Source organism: Drosophila serrata, unplaced genomic scaffold, assembly GCF_035046125.1.
Source record: "Drosophila serrata isolate PLE 108 unplaced genomic scaffold, ASM3504612v1 contig_275, whole genome shotgun sequence".
Classification (NCBI taxonomy): Eukaryota; Metazoa; Arthropoda; class Insecta; order Diptera; family Drosophilidae; genus Drosophila; species Drosophila serrata.
Genome location: NW_028257173.1, coordinates 3484507 through 3511859, shown reverse-complemented (window position 1 = coordinate 3511859; position 27353 = coordinate 3484507). Strand labels below are relative to the sequence as shown.

The 27353-nt window shown below is 31.4% G+C and overlaps 3 protein-coding genes across 8 annotated transcripts in view; 2 read left to right on the top strand and 1 right to left on the bottom strand.

Annotated features, from left to right (window-relative positions):
- Positions 1–27353, top strand: part of kek1 (leucine-rich repeat, immunoglobulin-like domain-containing kekkon 1 protein) — a 199118-nt gene that overhangs the window by 39581 nt on the left and 132184 nt on the right. Inside the window, exon 1 of one of the 6 annotated variants that reach the window (XM_086834784.1) lies at positions 7362–7372. The exons of the other annotated variants lie outside the window; for them this stretch is intronic. The gene's annotated coding sequence lies outside the window, so the exon portion shown is untranslated. Of the gene's footprint in view, positions 1–7361; positions 7373–27353 lie in introns of those variants that run through there. 6 annotated transcript variants of the gene reach the window in all.
- The window catches only part of Yip1d1 (Yip1 domain-containing 1), a 224753-nt gene that overhangs the window by 77071 nt on the left and 120329 nt on the right, over positions 1–27353 (top strand). The gene's annotated exons all lie outside the window — the stretch shown is intronic.
- LOC147643408 (neprilysin-2-like) lies at positions 3678–5588 on the bottom strand. The gene has a single exon (XM_086834887.1). The coding sequence runs from the start codon at positions 5586–5588 to the stop codon at positions 3690–3692; it is 1899 nt and encodes a 632-aa protein (XP_086691013.1). The 3' UTR covers positions 3678–3689.

Genomic DNA, 27353 nt, shown 5'->3' with positions numbered 1-27353 from the left:
AAAAAACAGCAAAAAAGCCTCTGCCTGGCTTGGCCCTATCAGTCGAGCCGTTTATCATTCTCCGAAGCTCCTTCCAAATGGCGCTCAGCTGTTCACCTTCGAGTCCTTGGCTCACCTGGCTTGGCTGCCTGTCGCCAAAGTTCATTAAATGCGCCATGAATTCCAAATGCCAGTCCGTAGGACTGAACTTTAAGTTGAAATGGGACTCGATATCCGTTTCCGGATGAATCTTCAAGCCACAAAAAGACTTGAAGAAGATTTTAGTCAGTGTTAATGAAGAGAAAGGGATTAGAGTTGAATGTAAGATTAGAGTTTCCTTGAAGGGTCTATAGACCAGGAGATGTTAATTAAATATTGGTAACTTTACAAAATATATTACAATATTTAACTTTCTAATTTCCAGTTCAACTCTTTCCTCCAGCTTCCTTAAATTGGAATATCTTTAATTCAAGTAAATTCCTTGCATCCAATATCTTCAGCAGTTAAAAAACAAAATGCAATTTCTCAAGAGCAGATCGATTAAGTGAAGTTTCCCCGTTTCTCCCCCTAAAACCATCACAAAAGTATTCCAATATTAGCCATCATTCCCGACCAGACCCTCCCGCTCTCTTGGCCTTTAGACCATAAACAAGCCATTATCGGGAGACCGAACAAAAGTCGAGCCAAAAAATGCAGCTGGCTTCGTTTGGATTATCGTTTATTGCATTATTTTTATGCGATGAACGCGCGTCGATTAGAAAACTAAAAATGTATTTCGCATTTCGCTGGCTGGCTGGCTAGCTACTGCTGCTTCTGAGTGGCGAAAAGCGAATGAAATGCAATAAAAATGAAACAGAAATGAGAACTCCTCACGAAGGACCTCTGGGGGGAAAAAGGGATACAGGGCAGGGACAGAAGGAAAAAGGCAAAGTGAGCGAAGAGCAAATGGCAATCGCATTTGGCGCATTGCATTTTCCAGGCAACAGCAGCAGACACAGCACAGCACAGCAACTATCAGCAGTTTACAACAATATTGGCACCTCCACTTGGCTAACTTGGCTAACTGTGAAATTGTGGCCCATAAAACGTGAGCATTGCAGCGGAAAAAATGGCTGGGACTTTTCGACTATCAAATATCCGGTGTTCACGTTAAAATGATTGTGCCAATAAAGAGCAAGTTGTAGTGGCAAATATAAATATAAATAAATAAATACATTTATTTTATATATTATGGGTCATTAAATAATATATATTATTCTGCTTTAGTAAAATATAGGAAAAGTCTGTAACTTAAATACCCTAAAATGCACTAATATTTAAAGGCGTGATGTATTTAAATGCTCAAAACTTACATGGCTTCTTTAAAACAATTAGATTATTATAAATTCTTACTATTAACTAAAAAATAACTTAATAAATACGACCCAAGATAGGAAATATATTTAAAATATATTTTAATAAAGAAAGCATAAGTTTTTTAGTTGTTATTAATACCTATTTTACTAATGGTATAAATAATATACCCAATTTTCCATTGCTAGCATTCCCAGACCCACAATTACCCATTAATTTAGCATGTACTTTTAGCTAACAAAGAATTTCCACAAAAGAAAAACTAGCGACTGGCGGCTGGCCGGAAAGTATGCATGGGGAAAATGTAAGCAACCATTCTAACCATCTAACCTGCAAACTCCTTGGCAATTGCCAAGCAGACAAAAATCTTGGCCGGCCACATGGCGTATACGTGTTAATTTAGCGCAACGATTAGACACTGTGCGCTCTCCGTCTCCGTGTCCGTCTCTGTCCGCTTTTCCTCCAACAATTGCAGTTTGGTAAATTGCCCGTTTACTTGGCACAATAATAAATTTCAACACTGGCTCCTGTCAGTCAATGGCCAGGGGCTCAGCGGGGATAATGCCGCGACCGGTTAGGCTGGGCCCGGTAAGTGCATTTCGGCCGAAAAACGTTTTCAATTTGGCCCAGAGTCGGTCTATTTTTAGGCTAAACTCGACACAAAACACTATATTTTGGCTGGACTATAAGTAATGATGTGACGATTTGGCAGCAAACTAAATGAGGATGGGTTGTGGGTGTTCCTAAAGTCAGTTCATTGGCCCCAGGGGGCTATGTTTTCCCAATGGAAATTTGTATATTAGAGGTGCAGTTCAAGGCCTTGTTTTTGTAGGTTTTATATTTAAAGTGGGGGTATATGATAGTTTATGATTATTATTTGAATATTGAATACCCTTTAAGGTATTATAAAAATATTACGTATACGTAATAGTTTCACATATATACAAATAAATTAAAAAGAACTTAGCATTAAATATATGATAATCGGGTCATAAGATGATATAATTCTTTCTTCAACTTTTGATTTTAAATACACTAAAATATATACCCAAAAGAGTATCTCAAATGTTAAGCCATAATTCTTGCTGAAAATGTTGCCTTACTTTGTTTGTTTGTTGCTGCTGTTTCTGCTGCCGTTAAATAAAATTTACTTTACCATGCACTTTGGGCTTACATTCTCTGAACTCAGCTTGTTTTCGTGTTTCTTCCCTCGACTTTTTTACTTTTTTGTTTCCTTTCGGCTGGGCAAAAGGAGCTCTCGGGTCGTTTGCCCAGTCTGATAAATTGTTTCCGTACCGAGAGCGCTGCACGTAATTGCTGAGCGGATCGATGAAAAGTAGCTTAAGGATGCCAGACAAGAGTAAGTTGTAGTTGTTGCTGCTGCTGCTGCTGCTAAAGTTGCAGTTGCAGTTGCTGCTGCTGCCTCTGCCTGTGACAAGGCCAACTAATTTGTACACTTCATTCGAGAAACCGAACGACAGTTGGCATGAAAATAAGACAATGTTCAAAAGTGCCGAGCCAAGTTAGTGTAACACCCAACTTGGGTCTGAGAACAGTGCTGGCAAACCAAAGAAACTACTAAAAAATAAGGGAAAAGCTTTGAAAAGTAAGGGAAAATAAGATGAGAAAAACAAAATTACCAAAAAGTAAATAAAAAGCTTAAGAAAGTGAGCAAATGATACAATAAATTAGAAAAATAGTACAAGACCTTCAAAGATACATTAATATATCAATTTAAAGTATATAATTGGATATATATATTTATCAGTCATTGACCTCATTTTGAAATAATTCGAAAGACAACAGTTGATCAGCACTGTTTGTGCAATGTAATGCAATTTCATGTCAAAAACTAACACAGACGACAGGACTCACAGGGAAAACTTTAAAGTGATATTTTTGTGTCGGTTAGTGCAGCACCACCTGTCCTGCTGTCTGTATATCCTTCTGCCAGCTTCGTGTTCCTTGGCCTGCCGTGTTGTTGTCGCTCCTTGGTTTTTGCTGTCACTGCAACAGAAATAGCAGCAGCAGCAGCAGCAGCAGGAGTAGCACAAGGAGCAGGAGTCGAAGGACCAGCACCATCAGACAGAAGTGCCAGTCATGAGGCCGCAAGAAAACAAACTTCAGCCGGCTTCCTGTCGCTTTGCTCCTTCTCATCCTCGACCGCAGCTCACGACGCTTACTTCCGCCTTTGAGTGTTAAGCAACGCACACACAAATGGCAACACAAACTCACTTCCAAAGTGCACTGGAGAAAAATATGGCAAATAATATGAGGGAAATTTAAATTCTATTTATTAATTCATTTAATGTTGTAATTAACATAATGTTGTGTAGTGTATTTCTGAGTTAAACCCTCTACCAAATAAGGCACTTAACTGGCGGATTTAAAGTCGCATTAGCTGGACAGTTGAAGGATTCAGCAAAGGCCTTTAGATTGCTAACCGAGGCATGCAAGGCTACATCGTTCGAATCTCCCAATCTATCCCGATAACCAACAAAAAGCTGTGCAAAGTTGAGCAGAAACAACTGCTCCAAAGGAACCTTAAAGAAACAAGGCTGCTCCTTGCTTATCTTTAAATCCTTGCCAAAGAAGCTATCGTAGCTCAGTTCCAAAGCAAGCACATCAATCACTCGATAGGTCATATCACGCGTTTTGGTACGATTGAGACAGGTAATTCCATCGATGTAGCCCTGATTTTCTTCGAAATTCCCAAAGAAAGTACTATTATTGCCAATACTGTCGAAGGGAAGGTAGTAGGGATCAAAGTACAACAAAGTTTCGCCAGCCAGAAGATAGCCCAGGTAGCTCAACTTGAAGACGTCATGCATTTCGGGTGAAAAGTAGGGCTCCTGGAGGTTTAAATAAGGTAAAATGATCACATTGTTAGTCTCATACAAAGTACCCTCGATAGCGGATTTCATTTGGTTTTGAAAAATATAAAACTCTTTGCCCCTGGTTATCGGACGATCAAGTTGCTCCAAAATCTTTCGATTCAAATGCTCTAAAACCTTTAATTGGGCTTCAGCAAAATTCAGATTATGGTTTATGTAGAGATCCGAGTAGAAATTGGTGACAAACCCGCGCTGATCCTCCACTTGGGGCAGAGACCCCACCCTTACAGTCATGGTGCGCAGCTTCTCCTTTAGATGTTGTACCTCCACCGAAGTAAGGTTCAGTCGATTGTTTTGAAGTCGTTTCATAAAGTTGTCAGAGATGATCTTGAATATACGTTGCACTTCCTCAACATTTCGCTGTAGCCTCTCCTCTTTAAAGTGACGATTCTTGTAGAGAAACTCAGTGGCGGGTTTCATGAGAACACCCACGGCGGCTGCACACTTGACAGGATCTCCATTGGATTCACTGCCATCTATACTCTGCAGATAGCGAATGAAACCGACCATCAGGTGAGTGGCCACCACTTCGCTATCGTATTTGTCAATCACATTTTTCAAACCCTCAAGGTACTTAATTTGTAGCACTTCAACTTCGAAATTACAGTCTATGGAGCTGTCTAATACAATCTCCAGATATTTTGCTATAGAGATATTGGTTCGCTTCTCAAACTCTTCAGTGGTCATAGTTTCCGACGAGCTATTGTCTTCTTCGGCCAATGTCTGTAAATCAGTTTCAAGATCCAAAATGTTACTGGCCAGGAGAAAAGCCTTCTCCCTGGGGACCTTGAGGGAAATCAGTAGGTTTTCGGTGTCCGAAATCTCCGGGATTATCTCAAGAGGATGGCTCCCAAAAGTAATTATCAACTGGCTGCTGTCATTTAATTTCGGGAGCAGATCCATGGGTAGAAGAAATTTCTCAAAGCCAAAGCGACGCAAACGGGCTAGGGTAACCAGCCATTGGAAACTCTCTTTGGGCCACTCATCTCCGTGGGGCGTAAACTGAGGCCAAGAAAGATCAAAGTTCGGTGACACCAGCTCCAAGTAGTGCCTCCACAAATGGGTTTCCTTGGGGGCAGTGAGGCAGGTGTTGTACAACCACCACACCTTCTCCTCCACACTTGACTCATCAACGAAGTTTGTGTCCTTTAGCTCGTCGAATATCTTTTGTAAATTATGATGGTGCTTTTGGATAATTAAATCCTGCAGCGTGTAGATATCTTCACCGTCATTCACATCCAAGAATTTGCCGCTGGAGAACTTTTGAAAGTCCTCGCAGGGATCGATGGTTTTGTCCATGTGTTGAAGGATGCGGCTAAGAGCGGCCTCATTGGAACTGGTCGCCAGACCAAGTAGCGACATTAAACACAAAATTAGTGTAATTCTCTCCATAATCAAAACCTAACTGAGGTTTTACTTAGAAAGAACACAAGTTTTTAAGTCGCTGCTCTGACAATTGATAGTGGAGGCTCAGCACGAGAGGCCTTAGGCTGATAACCGGGCAACAAACACAATCATTTTCAAATTTGACAAATAATCAGCGGGCAACAAATAAGACCTAAAGAGAGAGGGAGCCCTAGAGAACTTTGAAATATTTGCTATCTATAAGATTATACGGATCACAGAAGCCAATTGACCTTTTATAGAACTATTCTTAAGGCAATGAGATTTTAGCTGTTAGCAAATATATACAAATAGATTATTTATTCCTAGAGTTAATCATATGTCTGCTTTACAACAATGCCTTTCCATTGTTTTCTTCACTTATTTCTTTCGTAATAATAATAATTATTATTAGTAATTATTATCATTATTTGTCACAGTGCACACTCACACCCAAATATTTCGTTGTCCTTTGACATGCATGTCTGGGTCTTTAGCTGTTCAACCTGTCTGCTGCCTGCTGCTGCTCTTCTCTGTGTGCAGTTTTTGTCATTTTGGGTTGCTTTTCCTACTCTCCTTTTTCATTTTTTTTTACCTTGCACCGCCCCCTAAGGCTGTGGAAGTTATGACAAAACCTGCCACGCCTTTGCCACACGAAGTCGTCCTGCCTTTGGCCAGGATCCTCCGCCTCTGACAGCACAAGAAGACTACGAAGGATTCGAGTGGCGGGGCAAAAAGGGCGCGTGGCATTAAAGGTGATTCACTTGTTTGTTGCTTGTTTGTTTGCAATTTGTTGCCATAATTTTTGTTCTCGCGCTTCTGGATCTAGATTTCTGGCAAAACAGGAGGCCGATGCAGGTGGAAATTGTTATGGCAACGCATTTGATACTGAAAGTGGGTGGAATTTCCTCGGGATGTTTGTTAAACGGGTAAATATTTTACAGAATTATTTTCCAAGAAAAAAATTTGAATTATAGATGAGAAATGTATAATTTCTATTCTCATCTTCTTACTAATAATAGTACAACCTGCTCTAGTTGTTTTTATTGTGTTTATGCTGCGTATACGTGATATTTTTCTTGGCATCCATTCGCGTCTCAGCTGCTAAGGGGTTCGGTGTGAATTCTAACCATTTTTGGTGGCCATATCAATTTCAGAATCGCTTGCCTTTGGCCCACATTATCGTTAAAATTGTATTGGATTGGTCCAGGATGCTTTTGCTGACCAACTGGATAACCGAATGGCTATTGTGGCCCCAAGTCAGAGCCAGATTGAGCTTTTCACTACACATTTTTCCATCGTCTGCATTCTATATATATCTATATATATACGTATATATCCGTATGTGGAAGCGTGTGTTTATAGATTTTCCGTTATAGCAACACGAACTTCTTCTTAAAATGCAATTTTCAAGATTTTTCTTTTCCTTTTCGGCTCGTTTGGCTGACGCCATTTTAGTCCGTAGTCCTTGGCCGCTGATTTTAAGCCTTTCCTTTCCTTTTTTTTTTTTTTTTTGATGGGTTTGGCATCCCATTTTCTCCCCCCACATCCTTCGACTGGCCAGAGCTATGGCCACGCCCCATTTGCCTTTGCTTGCATGTGTCAAAAGGTATTTTTTATGTTCAGTTTCGTGTTTTCCAGCATTTTTCCAACGTTTTATGTTTCTTTCTCGTTCGTTTGGCTCGCAGGACATTCGAGCAGAGAAGGAGAAGGAGAAGGAGCAGAAGCAGAAGGACTCTCCTGAAGTCCCATCTTGTGTGCAGGTAATGTGGCACTTGGCTAAAATGGTGTGTGAAATTTTATGCGAAACGGCTTAAGATGTTGTTGCCTGTGGCCGGGCGTTGTTGCCGTGCTTGTTGTGCTGATATTTCTGGAACGGAACACAATCATTCTGCTATGTTGCACATAAAAAGTTACGTTGAGTGGCAGTATATATACGTATGTATATGTATAAATCCTACATATACATACAGCATAGTAGTTTTGGAGTTTCGTTCGGTTGGGTTTTCCCTCTGTTCTCGGACCAAAAAGCTCGACTGCTGATGATGACATTTTCGTTTTTGGTCACTCGGATTGGCAGCTACAAAAAAAATAACAAAAAAGGGTAGAAGAAATCCCTAAAAAAAGATTAGTTAGCTCGGTAAGGGTTTAGTTTCAGTTCAGCTTCTTTTCGCATTTTCACATTTCGGTACAGACTTGAGTCTATGCTGTTAGTTTGGATTCTGGCAATGGCAAATGGCCTGAGAATGAAACTCGATTTCGATTGCGTCCCTTTTATTCTTTTTTTTTATTCCTCTCACTTTTTGTCATGGCAACTTTTTTTTCGTATTGTTATTGATTGTGGGTACAGGACGGGAACGTAAGGCAAAAAGTGGATTTAATCATTAAAAATTGTAGTAGCAAGCACCTGATTCAAAGCTTTTTAAAAATGTGTTTATTGGCTAAAATAAAATATAGTTTGTTGTATATTACATAAAGAAGATTTGTTTCATCTGTAAGCCTGTCTATTTATCAGAATTCAAAAGAAAATATAGGTTTTGAGAGAGAAGAATGATTGGTCTTCTTCTGTTTGTTGAATCTTGGGTTTATAAGAATGCAACTTGGGACTTATGTTAGTATGTTGATTTTAGCTTCTTTCTTTGATGCATGCGGATATAAGTAGTTTGCAAGCAGTATTTTTAAGAAAATATTTAATATATTAGTCTATTCATTACTTTTCTGACATACTTTGTATACTCGCCAGCTTTTGTGGTCCGATTCAAGGCAGATTGAATTGTTACTCTCCCTTTTTTTTAATTTTTTTTTAATATTTTTTATACCATTGCGGAGAATATTATAATTTTAAACTATGAATGAGCAATTTCCGACCCTAGATATCATATCTATTATTGATCAGCATCAAAAGGAGAATATTTCGAGGCATGTAGAATAAATTAAAAATTTTTTCAAATTTTTATTAGGGGTAACAATGGTCTTTTTTTACATTTTCAATAAAGTATGCAGATTTATTAGCCTAATAAAAACTTGCATGGGACAGCTTTCCGAATTAAATTTAAGTCTTTTTGGGCTGAGTTATGAAATTTTTCAACTTTGATTTGTTTTAAAAATTTTCATTAAAAATATAAATAATATCGACTCAAAAAATGGTATCGTAAGTTTAGTCAGAAGCTTGTAGCACTGCGACTCATTTCGGAGTAAATTGAGAATGCAGTTTTATTGCCATAATAAGTAGTCGCATTGGAAAAGTTTCCGAATTAAAATTAATATTTTTTTGGCATAGTTATGAATTTTTTAAAATTTGAATTATTGACAAAATTGTCATATAAAATAAATATATACTGAAAGAATGGTATTATACGTTTAGTCAGAAGCTTATAAAACTATGAAGGAGTCATTTCCGACCCCATAAATCATATATATTATTGATCAGAATGAACAGCTGCATCGATCTAACTATGTCCGGTTGAAAAACAATTTTGAAAATTTTTCCCATTTTTGCAAAAAAAGATAAGGGGTTACATCATTAAAATTGTAAAAAATCGACAAAAATTTTAATTTTTTATTGAGTATGCAGTTTTATTGCCCTGATAAAAACTAGCATAGGAAAGGTTTCCGAATTGAAATTAATGCATTTTTGGCTTAGTTATGAGATTTTTAAATTTTGAATTATTGACAAAATTGTCATATAAAATATAGATAATCTACCCAAAGAATGGTTTTAGACGTTTAGTCAGAAGCTTGTAGCACTGCGAGGGACTCATTTTGGAGTAAATTGAGAATGCAGTTTTATTCCCATAATAAGTAGTCGCATTGGAAAAGTTTCCGAATTAAAATTAATATTTTTTTGGCATAGTTATGAATTTTTTAAAATTTGAATTATTGACAAAATGGTCATATAAAATATAGATAATTTACCCAAAGAATGGTTTTAGACGTTTAGTCAGAAGCTTGTAGCACTGCGTGGGACTCATTTCGGAGTAAATTGAGAATGCAGTTTTATTGCCATAATAAGTAGTAACATTGGAAAAGTTTCCGAAATGAAATTAATGCATTTTTGGCTTAGTTATGAGGTTTTTAAATTTTGATTTATTGACAAAATTGTCATATAAAATATAGATAAATATCTACCCAAAGAATGGTTTTAGACGTTTAGTCAGAAGCTTGTAGCACTGCGAGGGACTCATTTCGGAGTAAATTGAGAATGCAGTTTTATTCCCATAATAAGTAGTCGCATTGGAAAAGTTTCCGAATTAAAATTAATATTTTTTTGGCATAGTTATGAATTTTTTAAAATTTGAATTATTGACAAAATTGTCATATAAAATATAGATAAATATCTACCCAAAGAATGGTTTTAGACGTTTAGTCAGAAGCTTGTAGCACTGCGAGGGACTCATTTTGGAGTAAATTGAGAATGCAGTTTTATTCCCATAATAAGTAGTCGCATTGGAAAAGTTTCCAAATTAAAATTAATATTTTTTTGGCATAGTTATGAATTTTTTAAAATTTGAATTGTTGACAAAATTGTCATATAAAATATAGATAAATATCTACCCAAAGAATGGTTTTAGACGTTTAGTCAGAAGCTTGTAGCACTGCGAGGGACTCATTTTGGAGTAAATTGAGAATGCAGTTTTATTCCCATAATAAGTAGTCGCATTGGAAAAGTTTCCGAATTAAAATTAATATTTTTTTGGCATAGTTATGAATTTTTTAAAATTTGAATTATTGACAAAATTGTCATATAAAATATAGATAAATATCTACCCAAAGAATGGTTTTAGACGTTTAGTCAGAAGCTTGTAGCACTGCGAGGGACTCATTTTGGAGTAAATTGAGAATTCAGTTTTATTCCCATAATAAGTAGTCGCATTGGAAAAGTTTCCAAATTAAAATTAATATTTTTTTGGCATAGTTATGAATTTTTTAAAATTTGAATTGTTGACAAAATTGTCATATAAAATATAGATAAATATCTACCCAAAGAATGGTTTTAGACGTTTAGTCAGAAGCTTGTAGCACTGCGAGGGACTCATTTCGGAGTAAATTGAGAATGCAGTTTTATTCCCATAATAAGTAGTCGCATTGGAAAAGTTTCCGAATTAAAATTAATGCATTTCTGCAATAGTTATGAATTTTTTAAAATTTGAATTATTGACAAAATTGTCATATAAAATAAATATATACTGAAAGATTGGTATTATACGTTTAGTCAGAAGCTTATAAAACTATGAAGGAGTCATTTCCGACCCCATAAATCATATATATTATTGATCAGAATGAACAGCTGCATCGATCTAACTATGTCCGGTTGAAAAAAAAAATTTTGAAAATTTTTCCCATTTTTGCAAAAAAAGATAAGGGGTTACATCATTAAAATTGTAAAAAATCGACAAAAATTTTAATTTTTTATTGAGTATGCAGTTTTATTGCCCTGATAAAAACTAGCATAGGAAAGGTTTCCGAATTGAAATTAATGCATTTTTGGCTTAGTTATGAGGTTTTTAAATTTTGATTTATTGACAAAATTCTCATATAAAATATAGATAAATATCTACCCAAAGAATGGTTTTGGACGTTTAGTCAGAAGCTTGTAGCACTGCGTGGGACTCATTTTGGAGTAAATTGAGAATGCAGTTTTATTGCCATAATAAGTAGTAGCATTGGAAAAGTTTCCGAATTAAAATTAATGCATTTCTGCAATAGTTATGAATTTTTTAAAATTTGAATTATTGAGAAAATTGTCATATAAAATAAATATATACTGAAAGAATGGTATTATACGTTTAGTCAGAAGCTTATAAAACTATGAAGGAGTCATTTCCGACCCCATAAATCATATATATTATTGATCAGAATGAACAGCTGCATCGATCTAACTATGTCCGGTTGAAAAAAAATTTTGAAAATTTTTCCCATTTTTGCAAAAAAAGATAAGGGGTTACATCATTAAAATTGTAAAAAATCGACAAAAATTTTAATTTTTTATTGAGTATGCAGTTTTATTGCCCTGATAAAAACTAGCATAGGAAAGGTTTCCGAATTGAAATTAATGCATTTTTGGCTTAGTTATGAGATTTTTAAATTTTGAATTATTGACAAAATTGTCATATAAAATACTCAAAGAATGGTTTTAGACGGTTAGTCAAAAGCTTGTAGAACTGCGAGGGACTCATTTCGGAGTAAATTGAGAATGCAGTTTTATTCCCATAATAAGTAGTCGCATTGGAAAAGTTTCCGAATTAAAATTAATATTTTTTTGGCATAGTTATGAATTTTTTAAAATTTGAATTATTGACAAAATTGTCATATAAAATATAGATAAATATCTACCCAAAGAATGGTTTTAGACGTTTAGTCAGAAGCTTGTAGCACTGCGTGGGACTCATTTTGGAGTAAATTGAGAATGCAGTTTTATTGCCATAATAAGTAGTAGCATTGGAAAAGTTTCCGAACTAAAATTAATGCATTTCTGCAATAGTTATGAATTTTTTAAAATTTGAATTATTGACAAAATTGTCATATAAAATAAATATATACTGAAAGAATGGTATTATACGTTTAGTCAGAAGCTTATAAAACTATGAAGGAGTCATTTCCGACCCCATAAATCATATATATTATTGATCAGAATGAACAGCTGCATCGATCTAACTATGTCCGGTTGAAAAAAAATTTTGAAAATTTTTCCCATTTTTGCAAAAAAAGATAAGGGGTTACATCATTAAAATTGTTAAAAATCGACAAAAATGTTAATTTTTTATTGAGTACGCAGTTTTATTGCCCTGATAAAAACTAGCATAGGAAAGGTTTCCGAATTGAAATTAATGCATTTTTGGCTTAGTTATGAGGTTTTTAAATTTTGATTTATTGACAAAATTCTCATATAAAATATAGATAAATATCTACCCAAAGAATGGTTTTGGCACTGCGTGGGACTCATTTTGGTGTAAATTGAGAATGCAGTTTTATTGCCATAATAAGTAGTAGCATTGGAAAAGTTTCCGAATTAAAATTAATGCATTTCTGCAATAGTTATGAATTTTTTAAAATTTGAATTATTGAGAAAATTGTCATATAAAATAAATATATACTGAAAGAATGGTATTATACGTTTAGTCAGAAGCTTATAAAACTATGAAGGAGTCATTTCCGACCCCATAAATCATATATATTATTGATCAGAATGAACAGCTGCATCGATCTAACTATGTCCGGTTGAAAAAAAATTTTGAAAATTTTTCCCATTTTTGCAAAAAAAGATAAAATTTAAAATTGTTAAAAATCGACAAAAATGTTAATTTTTTATTGAGTATGCAGTTTTATTGCCCTGATAAAAACTAGCATAGGAAAGGTTTCCGAATTGAAATTAATGCATTTTTGGCTTAGTTATGAGGTTTTTAAATTTTGATTTATTGACAAAATTGTCATATAAAATACTCAAAGAATGGTTTTAGACGGTTAGTCAAAAGCTTGTAGAACTGCGAGGGACTCATTTCGGAGTAAATTGAGAATGCAGTTTTATTCCCATAATAAGTAGTCGCATTGGAAAAGTTTCCGAATTAAAATTAATATTTTTTTGGCATAGTTATGAATTTTTTAAAATTTGAATTATTGACAAAATTGTCATATAAAATATAGATAAATATCTACCCAAAGAATGGTTTTAGACGTTTAGTCAGAAGCTTGTAGCACTGCGTGGGACTCATTTTGGAGTAAATTGAGAATGCAGTTTTATTGCCATAATAAGTAGTAGCATTGGAAAAGTTTCCGAACTAAAATTAATGCATTTCTGCAATAGTTATGAATTTTTTAAAATTTGAATTATTGACAAAATTGTCATATAAAATAAATATATACTGAAAGAATGGTATTATACGTTTAGTCAGAAGCTTATAAAACTATGAAGGAGTCATTTCCGACCCCATAAATCATATATATTATTGATCAGAATGAACAGCTGCATCGATCTAACTATGTCCGGTTGAAAAAAAATTTTGAAAATTTTTCCCATTTTTGCAAAAAAAGATAAAATTTAAAATTGTTAAAAATCGACAAAAATGTTAATTTTTTATTGAGTATGCAGTTTTATTGCCCTGATAAAAACTAGCATAGGAAAGGTTTCCGAATTGAAATTAATGCATTTTTGGCTTAGTTATGAGGTTTTTAAATTTTGATTTATTGACAAAATTGTCATACAAAATATAGATAAATATCTACCCAAAGAATGGTTTTAGACGTTTAGTCAATAGCTTGTAGAACTGCGAGGGACTCATTTCGGAGTAAATTGAGAATGCAGTTTTATTGCCATAATAAGTAGTAGCATTGGAAAAGTTTCCGAATTAAAATTAATGCATTTTTGCAATAGTTATGAATTTTTTAAAATTTGAATTATTGACAAAATTGTCATATAAAATAAATATATACTGAAAGAATGGTATTATACGTTTAGTCAGAAGCTTATAAAACTATGAAGGAGTCATTTCCGACCCCATAAAGCATATATATTATTGATCAGAATGAACAGCTGCATCGATCTAACTATGTCCGGTTGAAAAAAAATTTTGAAAATTTTTCCCATTTTTGCAAAAAAAGATAAGGGGTTACATCATTAAAATTGTTAAAAATCGACAAAAATGTTAATTTTTTATTGAGTACGCAGTTTTATTGCCCTGATAAAAACTAGCATAGGAAAGGTTTCCGAATTGAAATTAATGCATTTTTGGCTTAGTTATGAGGTTTTTAAATTTTGATTTATTGACAAAATTGTCATATAAAATATAGATAATTATCTACCCAAAGAATGGTTTTAGACGTTTAGTCAATAGCTTGTAGAACTGCGAGGGACTCATTTCGGAGTAAATTGAGAATGCAGTTTTATTGCCATAATAAGTAGTAGCATTGGAAAAGTTTCCGAATTAAAATTAATGCATTTTTGCAATAGTTATGAATTTTTTAAAATTTGAATTATTGAGAAAATTGTCATATAAAATAAATATATACTGAAAGAATGGTATTATACGTTTAGTCAGAAGCTTATAAAACTATGAAGGAGTCATTTCCGACCCCATAAATCATATATATTATTGATCAGAATGAACAGCTGCATCGATCTAACTATGTCCGGTTGAAAAAAAATTTTGAAAATTTTTCCCATTTTTGCAAAAAAAGATAAGGGGTTACATCATTAAAATTGTTAAAAATCGACAAAAATGTTAATTTTTTATTGAGTACGCAGTTTTATTGCCCTGATAAAAACTAGCATAGGAAAGGTTTCCGAATTGAAAGTAATGCATTTTTGGCTTAGTTATGAGGTTTTTAAATTTTGATTTATTGACAAAATTGTCATATAAAATATAGATAAATATCTACCCAAAGAATGGTTTTGGACGTTTAGTCAGAAGCTTGTAGCACTGCGTGGGACTCATTTTGGAGTAAATTGAGAATGCAGTTTTATTGCCATAATAAGTAGTAGCATTGGAAAAGTTTCCGAATTAAAATTAATGCATTTCTGCAATAGTTATGAATTTTTTAAAATTTGAATTATTGACAAAATTGTCATATAAAATAAATATATACTGAAAGAATGGTATTATACGTTTAGTCAGAAGCTTATAAAACTATGAAGGAGTCATTTCCGACCCCATAAATCATATATATTATTGGTCAGAATGAACAGCTGCATCGATCTAACTATGTCCGGTTGAAAAAAAATTTTGAAAATTTTTCCCATTTTTGCAAAAAAAGATAAGGGGTTACATCATTAAAATTGTTAAAAATCGACAAAAATGTTAATTTTTTATTGAGTACGCAGTTTTATTGCCCTGATAAAAACTAGCATAGGAAAGGTTTCCGAATTGAAATTAATGCATTTTTGTCTTAGTTATGAGGTTTTTAAATTTTGATTTATTGACAAAATTGTCATATAAAATATAGATAATTATCTACCCAAAGAATGGTTTTAGACGTTTAGTCAATAGCTTGTAGAACTGCGAGGGACTCATTTCGGAGTAAATTGAGAATGCAGTTTTATTGCCATAATAAGTAGTAGCATTGGAAAAGTTTCCGAATTAAAATTAATGCATTTTTGCAATAGTTATGAATTTTTTAAAATTTGAATTATTGACAAAATTGTCATATAAAATAAATATATACTGAAAGAATGGTATTATACGTTTAGTCAGAAGCTTATAAAACTATGAAGGAGTCATTTCCGACCCCATAAAGCATATATATTATTGATCAGAATGAACAGCTGCATCGATCTAACTATGTCCGGTTGAAAAAAAATTTTGAAAATTTTTCCCATTTTTGCAAAAAAAGATAAGGGGTTACATCATTAAAATTGTTAAAAATCGACAAAAATGTTAATTTTTTATTGAGTATGCAGTTTTATTGCCCTGATAAAAACTAGCATAGGAAAGGTTTCCGAATTGAAAGTAATGCATTTTTGGCTTAGTTATGAGGTTTTTAAATTTTGATTTATTGACAAAATTGTCATATAAAATATAGATAAATATCTACCCAAAGAATGGTTTTGGACGTTTAGTCAGAAGCTTGTAGCACTGCGTGGGACTCATTTTGGAGTAAATTGAGAATGCAGTTTTATTGCCATAATAAGTAGTAGCATTGGAAAAGTTTCCGAATTAAAATTAATGCATTTCTGCAATAGTTATGAATTTTTTAAAATTTGAATTATTGACAAAATTGTCATATAAAATAAATATATACTGAAAGAATGGTATTATACGTTTAGTCAGAAGCTTATAAAACTATGAAGGAGTCATTTCCGACCCCATAAATCATATATATTATTGGTCAGAATGAACAGCTGCATCGATCTAACTATGTCCGGTTGAAAAAAAATTTTGAAAATTTTTCCCATTTTTGCAAAAAAAGATAAGGGGTTACATCATTAAAATTGTTAAAAATCGACAAAAATGTTAATTTTTTATTGAGTACGCAGTTTTATTGCCCTGATAAAAACTAGCATAGGAAAGGTTTCCGAATTGAAATTAATGCATTTTTGGCTTAGTTATGAGGTTTTTAAATTTTGATTTATTGACAAAATTGTCATATAAAATATAGATAAATATCTACCCAAAGAATGGTTTTAGACGTTTAGTCAATAGCTTGTAGAACTGCGAGGGACTCATTTCGGAGTAAATTGAGAATGCAGTTTTATTGCCATAATAAGTAGTAGCATTGGAAAAGTTTCCGAATTAAAATTAATGCATTTCTGCAATAGTTATGAATTTTTTAAAATTTGAATTATTGACAAAATTGTCATATAAAATAAATATATACTGAAAGAATGGTATTATACGTTTAGTCAGAAGCTTATAAAACTATGAAGGAGTCATTTCCGACCCCATAAATCATATATATTATTGGTCAGAATGAACAGCTGCATCGATCTAACTATGTCCGGTTGAAAAAAAATTTTGAAAATTGTTCCCATTTTTGCAAAAAAAGATAAGGGGTTACATCATTAAAATTGTTAAAAATCGACAAAAATGTTAATTTTTTATTGAGTACGCAGTTTTATTGCCCTGATAAAAACTAGCATAGGAAAGTTTTCCGAATTGAAATTAATGCATTTTTGGCTTAGTTATGAGGTTTTTAAATTTTGATTTATTGACAAAATTGTCATATAAAATATAGATAAATATCTACCCAAAGAATGGTTTTAGACGTTTAGTCAATAGCTTGTAGAACTGCGAGGGACTCATTTCGGAGTAAATTGAGAATGCAGTTTTATTGCCATAATAAGTAGTAGCATTGGAAAAGTTTCCGAATTAAAATTAATGCATTTCTGCAATAGTTAAACCTGCGTGGGACTCATTTTGGAGTAAATTGAGAATGCAGTTTTATTGCCATAATAAGTAGTAGCATTGGAAAAGTTTCCGAATTAAAATTAATGCATTTCTGCAATAGTTATGAATTTTTTAAAATTTGAATTATTGACAAAATTGTCATATAAAATAAATATATACTGAAAGAATGGTATTATACGTTTAGTCAGAAGCTTATAAAACTATGAAGGAGTCATTTCCGACCCCATAAATCATATATATTATTGGTCAGAATGAACAGCTGCATCGATCTAACTATGTCCGGTTGAAAAAAAATTTTGAAAATTTTTCCCATTTTTGCAAAAAAAGATAAGGGGTTACATCATTAAAATTGTTAAAAATCGACAAAAATGTTAATTTTTTATTGAGTACGCAGTTTTATTGCCCTGATAAAAACTAGCATAGGAAAGGTTTCCGAATTGAAATTAATGCATTTTTGGCTTAGTTATGAGGTTTTTAAATTTTGATTTATTGACAAAATTGTCATATAAAATATAGATAAATATCTACCCAAAGAATGGTTTTAGACGTTTAGTCAATAGCTTGTAGAACTGCGAGGGACTCATTTCGGAGTAAATTGAGAATGCAGTTTTATTGCCATAATAAGTAGTAGCATTGGAAAAGTTTCCGAATTAAAATTAATGCATTTCTGCAATAGTTATGAATTTTTTAAAATTTGAATTATTGACAAAATTGTCATATAAAATAAATATATACTGAAAGAATGGTATTATACGTTTAGTCAGAAGCTTATAAAACTATGAAGGAGTCATTTCCGACCCCATAAATCATATATATTATTGGTCAGAATGAACAGCTGCATCGATCTAACTATGTCCGGTTGAAAAAAAATTTTGAAAATTGTTCCCATTTTTGCAAAAAAAGATAAGGGGTTACATCATTAAAATTGTTAAAAATCGACAAAAATGTTAATTTTTTATTGAGTACGCAGTTTTATTGCCCTGATAAAAACTAGCATAGGAAAGTTTTCCGAATTGAAATTAATGCATTTTTGGCTTAGTTATGAGGTTTTTAAATTTTGATTTATTGACAAAATTGTCATATAAAATATAGATAAATATCTACCCAAAGAATGGTTTTAGGCGTTTAGTCAATAGCTTGTAGAACTGCGAGGGACTCATTTCGGAGTAAATTGAGAATGCAGTTTTATTGCCATAATAAGTAGTAGCATTGGAAAAGTTTCCGAATTAAAATTAATGCATTTTTGCAATAGTTATGAATTTTTTAAAATTTGAATTATTGACAAAATTGTCATATAAAATAAATATATACTGAAAGAATAGTATTATACGTTTAGTCAGAAGCTTATAAAACTATGAAGGAGTCATTTCCGACCCCATAAAGCATATATATTATTGATCAGAATGAACAGCTGCATCGATCTAACTATGTCCGGTTGAAAAAAATTTTGAAAATTTTTCCCATTTTTGCAAAAAAAGATAAGGGGTTACATCATTAAAATTGTTAAAAATCGACAAAAATGTTAATTTTTTATTGAGTACGCAGTTTTATTGCCCTGATAAAAACTAGCATAGGAAAGGTTTCCGAATTGAAATTAATGCATTTTTGGCTTAGTTATGAGGTTTTTAAATTTTGATTTATTGACAAAATTGTCATATAAAATATAGATAAATATCTACCCAAAGAATGGTTTTAGACGTTTAGTCAATAGCTTGTAGAACTGCGAGGGACTCATTTCGGAGTAAATTGAGAATGCAGTTTTATTGCCATAATAAGTAGTAGCATTGGAAAAGTTTCCGAATTAAAATTAATGCATTTCTGCAATAGTTATGAATTTTTTAAAATTTGAATTATTGACAAAATTGTCATATAAAATAAATATATACTGAAAGAATGGTATTATACGTTTAGTCAGAAGCTTATAAAACTATGAAGGAGTCATTTCCGACCCCATAAATCATATATATTATTGATCAGAATGAACAGCTGCATCGATCTAACTATGTCCGGTTGAAAAAAAATTGTGAAAATTTTTCCCATTTTTGCAAAAAAAGATAAGGGGTTACATCATTAAAATTGTTAAAAATCGACAAAAATTTTAATTTTTTATTGAGTATGCAGTTTTATTGCCCTGATAAAAACTAGCATAGGAAAGGTTTCCGAATTGAAATTAATGCATTTTTGGCTTAGTTATGAGGTTTTTAAATTTTGATTTATTGACAAAATTGTCATATAAAATATAGATAAATATCTACCCAAAGAATGGTTTTAGACGTTTAGTCAATAGCTTGTAGAACTGCGAGGGACTCATTTCGGAGTAAATTGAGAATGCAGTTTTATTGCCATAATAAGTAGTAGCATTGGAAAAGTTTCCGAATTAAAATTAATGCATTTCTGCAATAGTTATGAATTTTTTAAAATTTGAATTATTGACAAAATTGTCATATAAAATAAATATATACTGAAAGAATGGTATTATACGTTTAGTCAGAAGCTTATAAAACTATGAAGGAGTCATTTCCGACCCCATAAATCATATATATTATTGATCAGAATGAACAGCTGCATCGATCTAACTATGTCCGGTTGAAAAAAAATTGTGAAAATTTTTCCCATTTTTGCAAAAAAAGATAAGGGGTTACATCATTAAAATTGTAAAAAATCGACAAAAATTTTAATTTTTTATTGAGTATGCAGTTTTATTGCCCTGATAAAAACTAGCATAGGAAAGGTTTCCGAATTGAAATTAATGCATTTTTGGCTTAGTTATGAGGTTTTTAAATTTTGAATTATTGACAAAATTGTCATATAAAATACTCAAAGAATGGTTTTAGACGTTTAGTCAAAAGCTTGTAGAGCTGCGAGGGACTCATTTCGGAGTAAATTGAGAATGCAGTTTTATTGCCATAATAAGTAGTAGCATTGAAAAAGTTTCCGAATTAAAATTATTTTTTTTTTGGCATAGTTATGAATTTCTTAAAATTTGAATTATTGACAAAATTGTCATATAAAATATAGATAAATATCTACCCAAAGAATGGTTTTAGACGTTTAGTCAAAAGCTTGTAGAACTGCGAGGGACTCATTTCGGAGTAAATTGAGAATGCAGTTTTATTGCCATAATAAGTAGTAGCATTGGAAAAGTTTCCGAATTAAAATTAATGCATTTCTGCAATAGTTATGAATTTTTTAAAATTTGAATTATTGACAAAATTGTCATATAAAATAAATATATACTGAAAGAATGGTATTATACGTTTAGTCAGAAGCTTATAAAACTATGAAGGAGTCATTTCCGACCCCATAAATCATATATATTATTGATCAGAATGAACAGCTGCATCGATCTAACTATGTCCGGTTGAAAAAAAATTTTGAAAATTTTTCCCATTTTTGCAAAAAAAGATAAGGGGTTACATCATTAAAATTGTAAAAAATCGACAAAAATTTTAATTTTTTATTGAGTATGCAGTTTTATTGCCCTGATAAAAACTAGCATAGGAAAGGTTTCCGAATTGAAATTAATGCATTTTTGGCTTAGTTATGAGATTTTTAAATTTTGAATTATTGACAAAATTGTCATATAAAATACTCAAAGAATGGTTTTAGACGGTTAGTCAAAAGCTTGTAGAACTGCGAGGGACTCATTTCGGAGTAAATTGAGAATGCAGTTTTATTCCCATAATAAGTAGTCGCATTGGAAAAGTTTCCGAATTAAAATTAATATTTTTTTGGCATAGTTATGAATTTTTTAAAATTTGAATTATTGACAAAATTGTCATATAAAATATAGATAAATATCTACCCAAAGAATGGTTTTAGACGTTTAGTCAGAAGCTTGTAGCACTGCGTGGGACTCATTTTGGAGTAAATTGAGAATGCAGTTTTATTGCCATAATAAGTAGTAGCATTGGAAAAGTTTCCGAACTAAAATTAATGCATTGCTGCAATAGTTATGAATTTTTTAAAATTTGAATTATTGACAAAATTGTCATATAAAATAAATATATACTGAAAGAATGGTATTATACGTTTAGTCAGAAGCTTATAAAACTATGAAGGAGTCATTTCCGACCCCATCAATCATATATATTATTGATCAGAATGAACAGCTGCATCGATCTAACTATGTCCGGTTGAAAAAAAATTTTGAAAATTTTTCCCATTTTTGCAAAAAAAGATAAGGGGTTACATCATTAAAATTGTTAAAAATCGACAAAAATGTTAATTTTTTATTGAGTATGCAGTTTTATTGCCCTGATAAAAACAAGCATAGGAAAGGTTTCCGAATTGAAATTAATGCATTTTTGGCTTAGTTATGAGGTTTTTAAATTTTGATTTATTGACAAAATTATCATATAAAATATAGATAAATATCTACCCAAAGAATGGTTTTAGACGTTTAGTCAAAAGGTTGTAGAACTGCGAGGGACTCATTTCGGAGTAAATTGAGAAAGCAGTTTTATTGCCATAATAAGTAGTAGCATTGGAAAAGTTTCCGAATTAAAATTAATGCATTTTTGCAATAGTTATGAATTTTTTAAAATTTGAATTATTGACAAAATTGTCATATAAAATAAATATATACTGAAAGAATGGTATTATACGTTTAGTCAGAAGCTTATAAAACTATGAAGGAGTCATTTCCGACCCCATAAATCATATATATTATTGGTCAGAATGAACAGCTGCATCGATCTAACTATGTCCGGTTGAAAAAAAATTTTGAAAATTGTTCCCATTTTTGCAAAAAAAGATAAGGGGTTACATCATTAAAATTGTTAAAAATCGACAAAAATGTTAATTTTTTATTGAGTACGCAGTTTTATTGCCCTGATAAAAACTAGCATAGGAAAGTTTTCCGAATTGAAATTAATGCATTTTTGGCTTAGTTATGAGGTTTTTAAATTTTGATTTATTGACAAAATTGTCATATAAAATATAGATAAATATCTACCCAAAGAATGGTTTTAGACGTTTAGTCAATAGCTTGTAGAACTGCGAGGGACTCATTTCGGAGTAAATTGAGAATGCAGTTTTATTGCCATAATAAGTAGTAGCATTGGAAAAGTTTCCGAATTAAAATTAATGCATTTCTGCAATAGTTATGAATTTTTTAAAATTTGAATTATTGACAAAATTGTCATATAAAATAAATATATACTGAAAGAATGGTATTATACGTTTAGTCAGAAGCTTATAAAACTATGAAGGAGTCATTTCCGACCCCATAAAGCATATATATTATTGATCAGAATGAACAGCTGCATCGATCTAACTATGTCCGGTTGAAAAAAAATTTTGAAAATTTTTCCCATTTTTGCAAAAAAAGATAAAATTTAAAATTGTTAAAAATCGACAAAAATGTTAATTTTTTATTGAGTATGCAGTTTTATTGCCCTGATAAAAACTAGCATAGGAAAGGTTTCCGAATTGAAATTAATGCATTTTTGGCTTAGTTATGAGGTTTTTAAATTTTGATTTATTGACAAAATTGTCATATAAAATATAGATAAATATCTACCCAAAGAATGGTTTTAGGCGTTTAGTCAATAGCTTGTAGAACTGCGAGGGACTCATTTCGGAGTAAATTGAGAATGCAGTTTTATTGCCATAATAAGTAGTAGCATTGGAAAAGTTTCCGAATTAAAATTAATGCATTTTTGCAATAGTTATGAATTTTTTAAAATTTGAATTATTGACAAAATTGTCATATAAAATAAATATATACTGAAAGAATAGTATTATACGTTTAGTCAGAAGCTTATAAAACTATGAAGGAGTCATTTCCGACCCCATAAAGCATATATATTATTGATCAGAATGAACAGCTGCATCGATCTAACTATGTCCGGTTGAAAAAAATTTTGAAAATTTTTCCCATTTTTGCAAAAAAAGATAAGGGGTTACATCATTAAAATTGTTAAAAATCGACAAAAATGTTAATTTTTTATTGAGTACGCAGTTTTATTGCCCTGATAAAAACTAGCATAGGAAAGGTTTCCGAATTGAAATTAATGCATTTTTGGCTTAGTTATGAGGTTTTTAAATTTTGATTTATTGACAAAATTGTCATATAAAATATAGATAAATATCTACCCAAAGAATGGTTTTAGACGTTTAGTCAATAGCTTGTAGAACTGCGAGGGACTCATTTCGGAGTAAATTGAGAATGCAGTTTTATTGCCATAATAAGTAGTAGCATTGGAAAAGTTTCCGAATTAAAATTAATGCATTTCTGCAATAGTTATGAATTTTTTAAAATTTGAATTATTGACAAAATTGTCATATAAAATAAATATATACTGAAAGAATGGTATTATACGTTTAGTCAGAAGCTTATAAAACTATGAAGGAGTCATTTCCGACCCCATAAAGCATATATATTATTGATCAGAATGAACAGCTGCATCGATCTAACTATGTCCGGTTGAAAAAAAATTTTGAAAATTTTTCCCATTTTTGCAAAAAAAGATAAGGGGTTACATCATTAAAATTGTTAAAAATCGACAAAAATGTTAATTTTTTATTGAGTATGCAGTTTTATTGCCCTGATAAAAACTAGCATAGGAAAGGTTTCCGAATTGAAATTAATGCATTTTTGGCTTAGTTATGAGGTTTTTAAATTTTGATTTATTGACAAAATTGTCATATAAAATATAGATAAATATCTACCCAAAGAATGGTTTTAGACGTTTAGTCAATAGCTTGTAGAACTGCGAGGGACTCATTTCGGAGTAAATTGAGAATGCAGTTTTATTGCCATAATAAGTAGTAGCATTGGAAAAGTTTCCGAATTAAAATTAATGCATTTCTGCAATAGTTATGAATTTTTTAAAATTTGAATTATTGACAAAATTGTCATATAAAATAAATATATACTGAAAGAATGGTATTATACGTTTAGTCAGAAGCTTATAAAACTATGAAGGAGTCATTTCCGACCCCATAAATCATATATATTATTGATCAGAATGAACAGCTGCATCGATCTAACTATGTCCGGTTGAAAAAAAATTGTGAAAATTTTTCCCATTTTTGCAAAAAAAGATAAGGGGTTACATCATTAAAATTGTAAAAAATCGACAAAAATTTTAATTTTTTATTGAGTATGCAGTTTTATTGCCCTGATAAAAACTAGCATAGGAAAGGTTTCCGAATTGAAATTAATGCATTTTTGGCTTAGTTATGAGATTTTTAAATTTTGAATTATTGACAAAATTGTCATATAAAATACTCAAAGAATGGTTTTAGACGGTTAGTCAAAAGCTTGTAGAACTGCGAGGGACTCATTTCGGAGTAAATTGAGAATGCAGTTTTATTCCCATAATAAGTAGTCGCATTGGAAAAGTTTCCGAATTAAAATTAATATTTTTTTGGCATAGTTATGAATTTTTTAAAATTTGAATTATTGACAAAATTGTCATATAAAATATAGATAAATATCTACCCAAAGAATGGTTTTAGACGTTTAGTCAGAAGCTTGTAGCACTGCGTGGGACTCATTTTGGAGTAAATTGAGAATGCAGTTTTATTGCCATAATAAGTAGTAGCATTGGAAAAGTTTCCGAACTAAAATTAATGCATTTCTGCAATAGTTATGAATTTTTTAAAATTTGAATTATTGACAAAATTGTCATATAAAATAAATATATACTGAAAGAATGGTATTATACGTTTAGTCAGAAGCTTATAAAACTATGAAGGAGTCATTTCCGACCCCATCAATCATATATATTATTGATCAGAATGAACAGCTGCATCGATCTAACTATGTCCGGTTGAAAAAAAATTTTGAAAATTTTTCCCATTTTTGCAAAAAAAGATAAGGGGTTACATCATTAAAATTGTTAAAAATCGACAAAAATGTTAATTTTTTATTGAGTATGCAGTTTTATTGCCCTGATAAAAACAAGCATAGGAAAGGTTTCCGAATTGAAATTAATGCATTTTTGGCTTAGTTATGAGGTTTTTAAATTTTGATTTATTGACAAAATTATCATATAAAATATAGATAAATATCTACCCAAAGAATGGTTTTAGACGTTTAGTCAAAAGCTTGTAGAACTGCGAGGGACTCATTTCGGAGTAAATTGAGAAAGCAGTTTTATTGCCATAATAAGTAGTAGCATTGGAAAAGTTTCCGAATTAAAATTAATGCATTTTTGCAATAGTTATGAATTTTTTAAAATTTGAATTATTGACAAAATTGTCATATAAAATAAATATATACTGAAAGAATGGTATTATACGTTTAGTCAGAAGCTTATAAAACTATGAAGGAGTCATTTCCGACCCCATCAATCATATATATTATTGATCAGAATGAACAGCTGCATCGATCTAACTATGTCCGGTTGAAAAAAAATTTTGAAAATTTTTCCCATTTTTGCAAAAAAAGATAAGGGGTTACATCATTAAAATTGTTAAAAATCGACAAAAATGTTAATTTTTTATTGAGTATGCAGTTTTATTGCCCTGATAAAAACTAGCATAGGAAAGGTTTCCGAATTGAAATTAATGCATTTTTGGCTTAGTTATGAGGTTTTTAAATTTTGATTTATTGACAAAATTATCATATAAAATATAGATAAATATCTACCCAAAGAATGGTTTTAGACGTTTAGTCAATAGCTTGTAGAACTGCGAGGGACTCATTTCGGAGTAAATTGAGAATGCAGTTTTATTGCCATAATAAGTAGTAGCATTGGAAAAGTTTCCGAATTAAAATTAATGCATTTTTGCAATAGTTATGAATTTTTTAAAATTTGAATTATTGACAAAATTGTCATATAAAATAAATATATACTGAAAGAATGGTATTATACGTTTAGTCAGAAGCTTATAAAACTATGAAGGAGTCATTTCCGACCCCATCAATCATATATATTATTGATCAGAATGAACAGCTGCATCGATCTAACTATGTCCGGTTGAAAAAAAATTTTGAAAATTTTTCCCATTTTTGCAAAAAAAGATAAGGGGTTACATCATTAAAATTGTAAAAAATCGACAAAAATTTTAATTTTTTATTGAGTATGCAGTTTTATTGCCCTGATAAAAACTAGCATAGGAAAGGTTTCCGAATTGAAATTAATGCATTTTTGGCTTAGTTATGAGGTTTTTAAATTTTGAATTATTGACAAAATTGTCATATAAAATACTCAAAGAATGGTTTTAGACGTTTAGTCAAAAGCTTGTAGAACTGCGAGGGACTCATTTCGGAGTAAATTGAGAATGCAGTTTTATTGCCATAATAAGTAGTAGCATTGGAAAAGTTTCCGAATTAAAATTATTTTTTTTTTTGGCATAGTTATGAATATTTTAAAATTTGAATTATTGACAAAATTGTCATATAAAATATAGATAAATATCTACCCAAAGAATGGTTTTAGACGTTTAGTCAGAAGCTTGTAGCACTGCGTGGGACTCATTTTGGAGTAAATTGAGAATGTAGTTTTATTGCCATAATAAGTAGTAGCATTGGAAAAGTTTCCGAATTAAAATTAATGCATTTTTGCAATAGTTATGAATTTTTTAAAATTTGAATTATTGACAAAATTGTCATATAAAATAAATATATACTGAAAGAATGGTATTATACGTTTAGTCAGAAGCTTATAAAACTATGAAGGAGTCATTTCCGACCCCATAAATCATATATATTATTGATCAGAATGAACAGCTGCATCGATCTAACTGTGTCCGGTTGAAAAAAAAATTTTGAAAATTTTTCCCATTTTTGCAAAAAAAGATAAGGGGTTACATCATTAAAATTGTAAAAAATCGACAAAAATTTAAATTTTTTATTGAGTATGCAGTTTTATTGCCCTGATAAAAACTAGCATAGGAAAGGTTTCCGAATTGAAATTAATGCATTTTTGGCTTAGTTATGAGATTTTTAAAT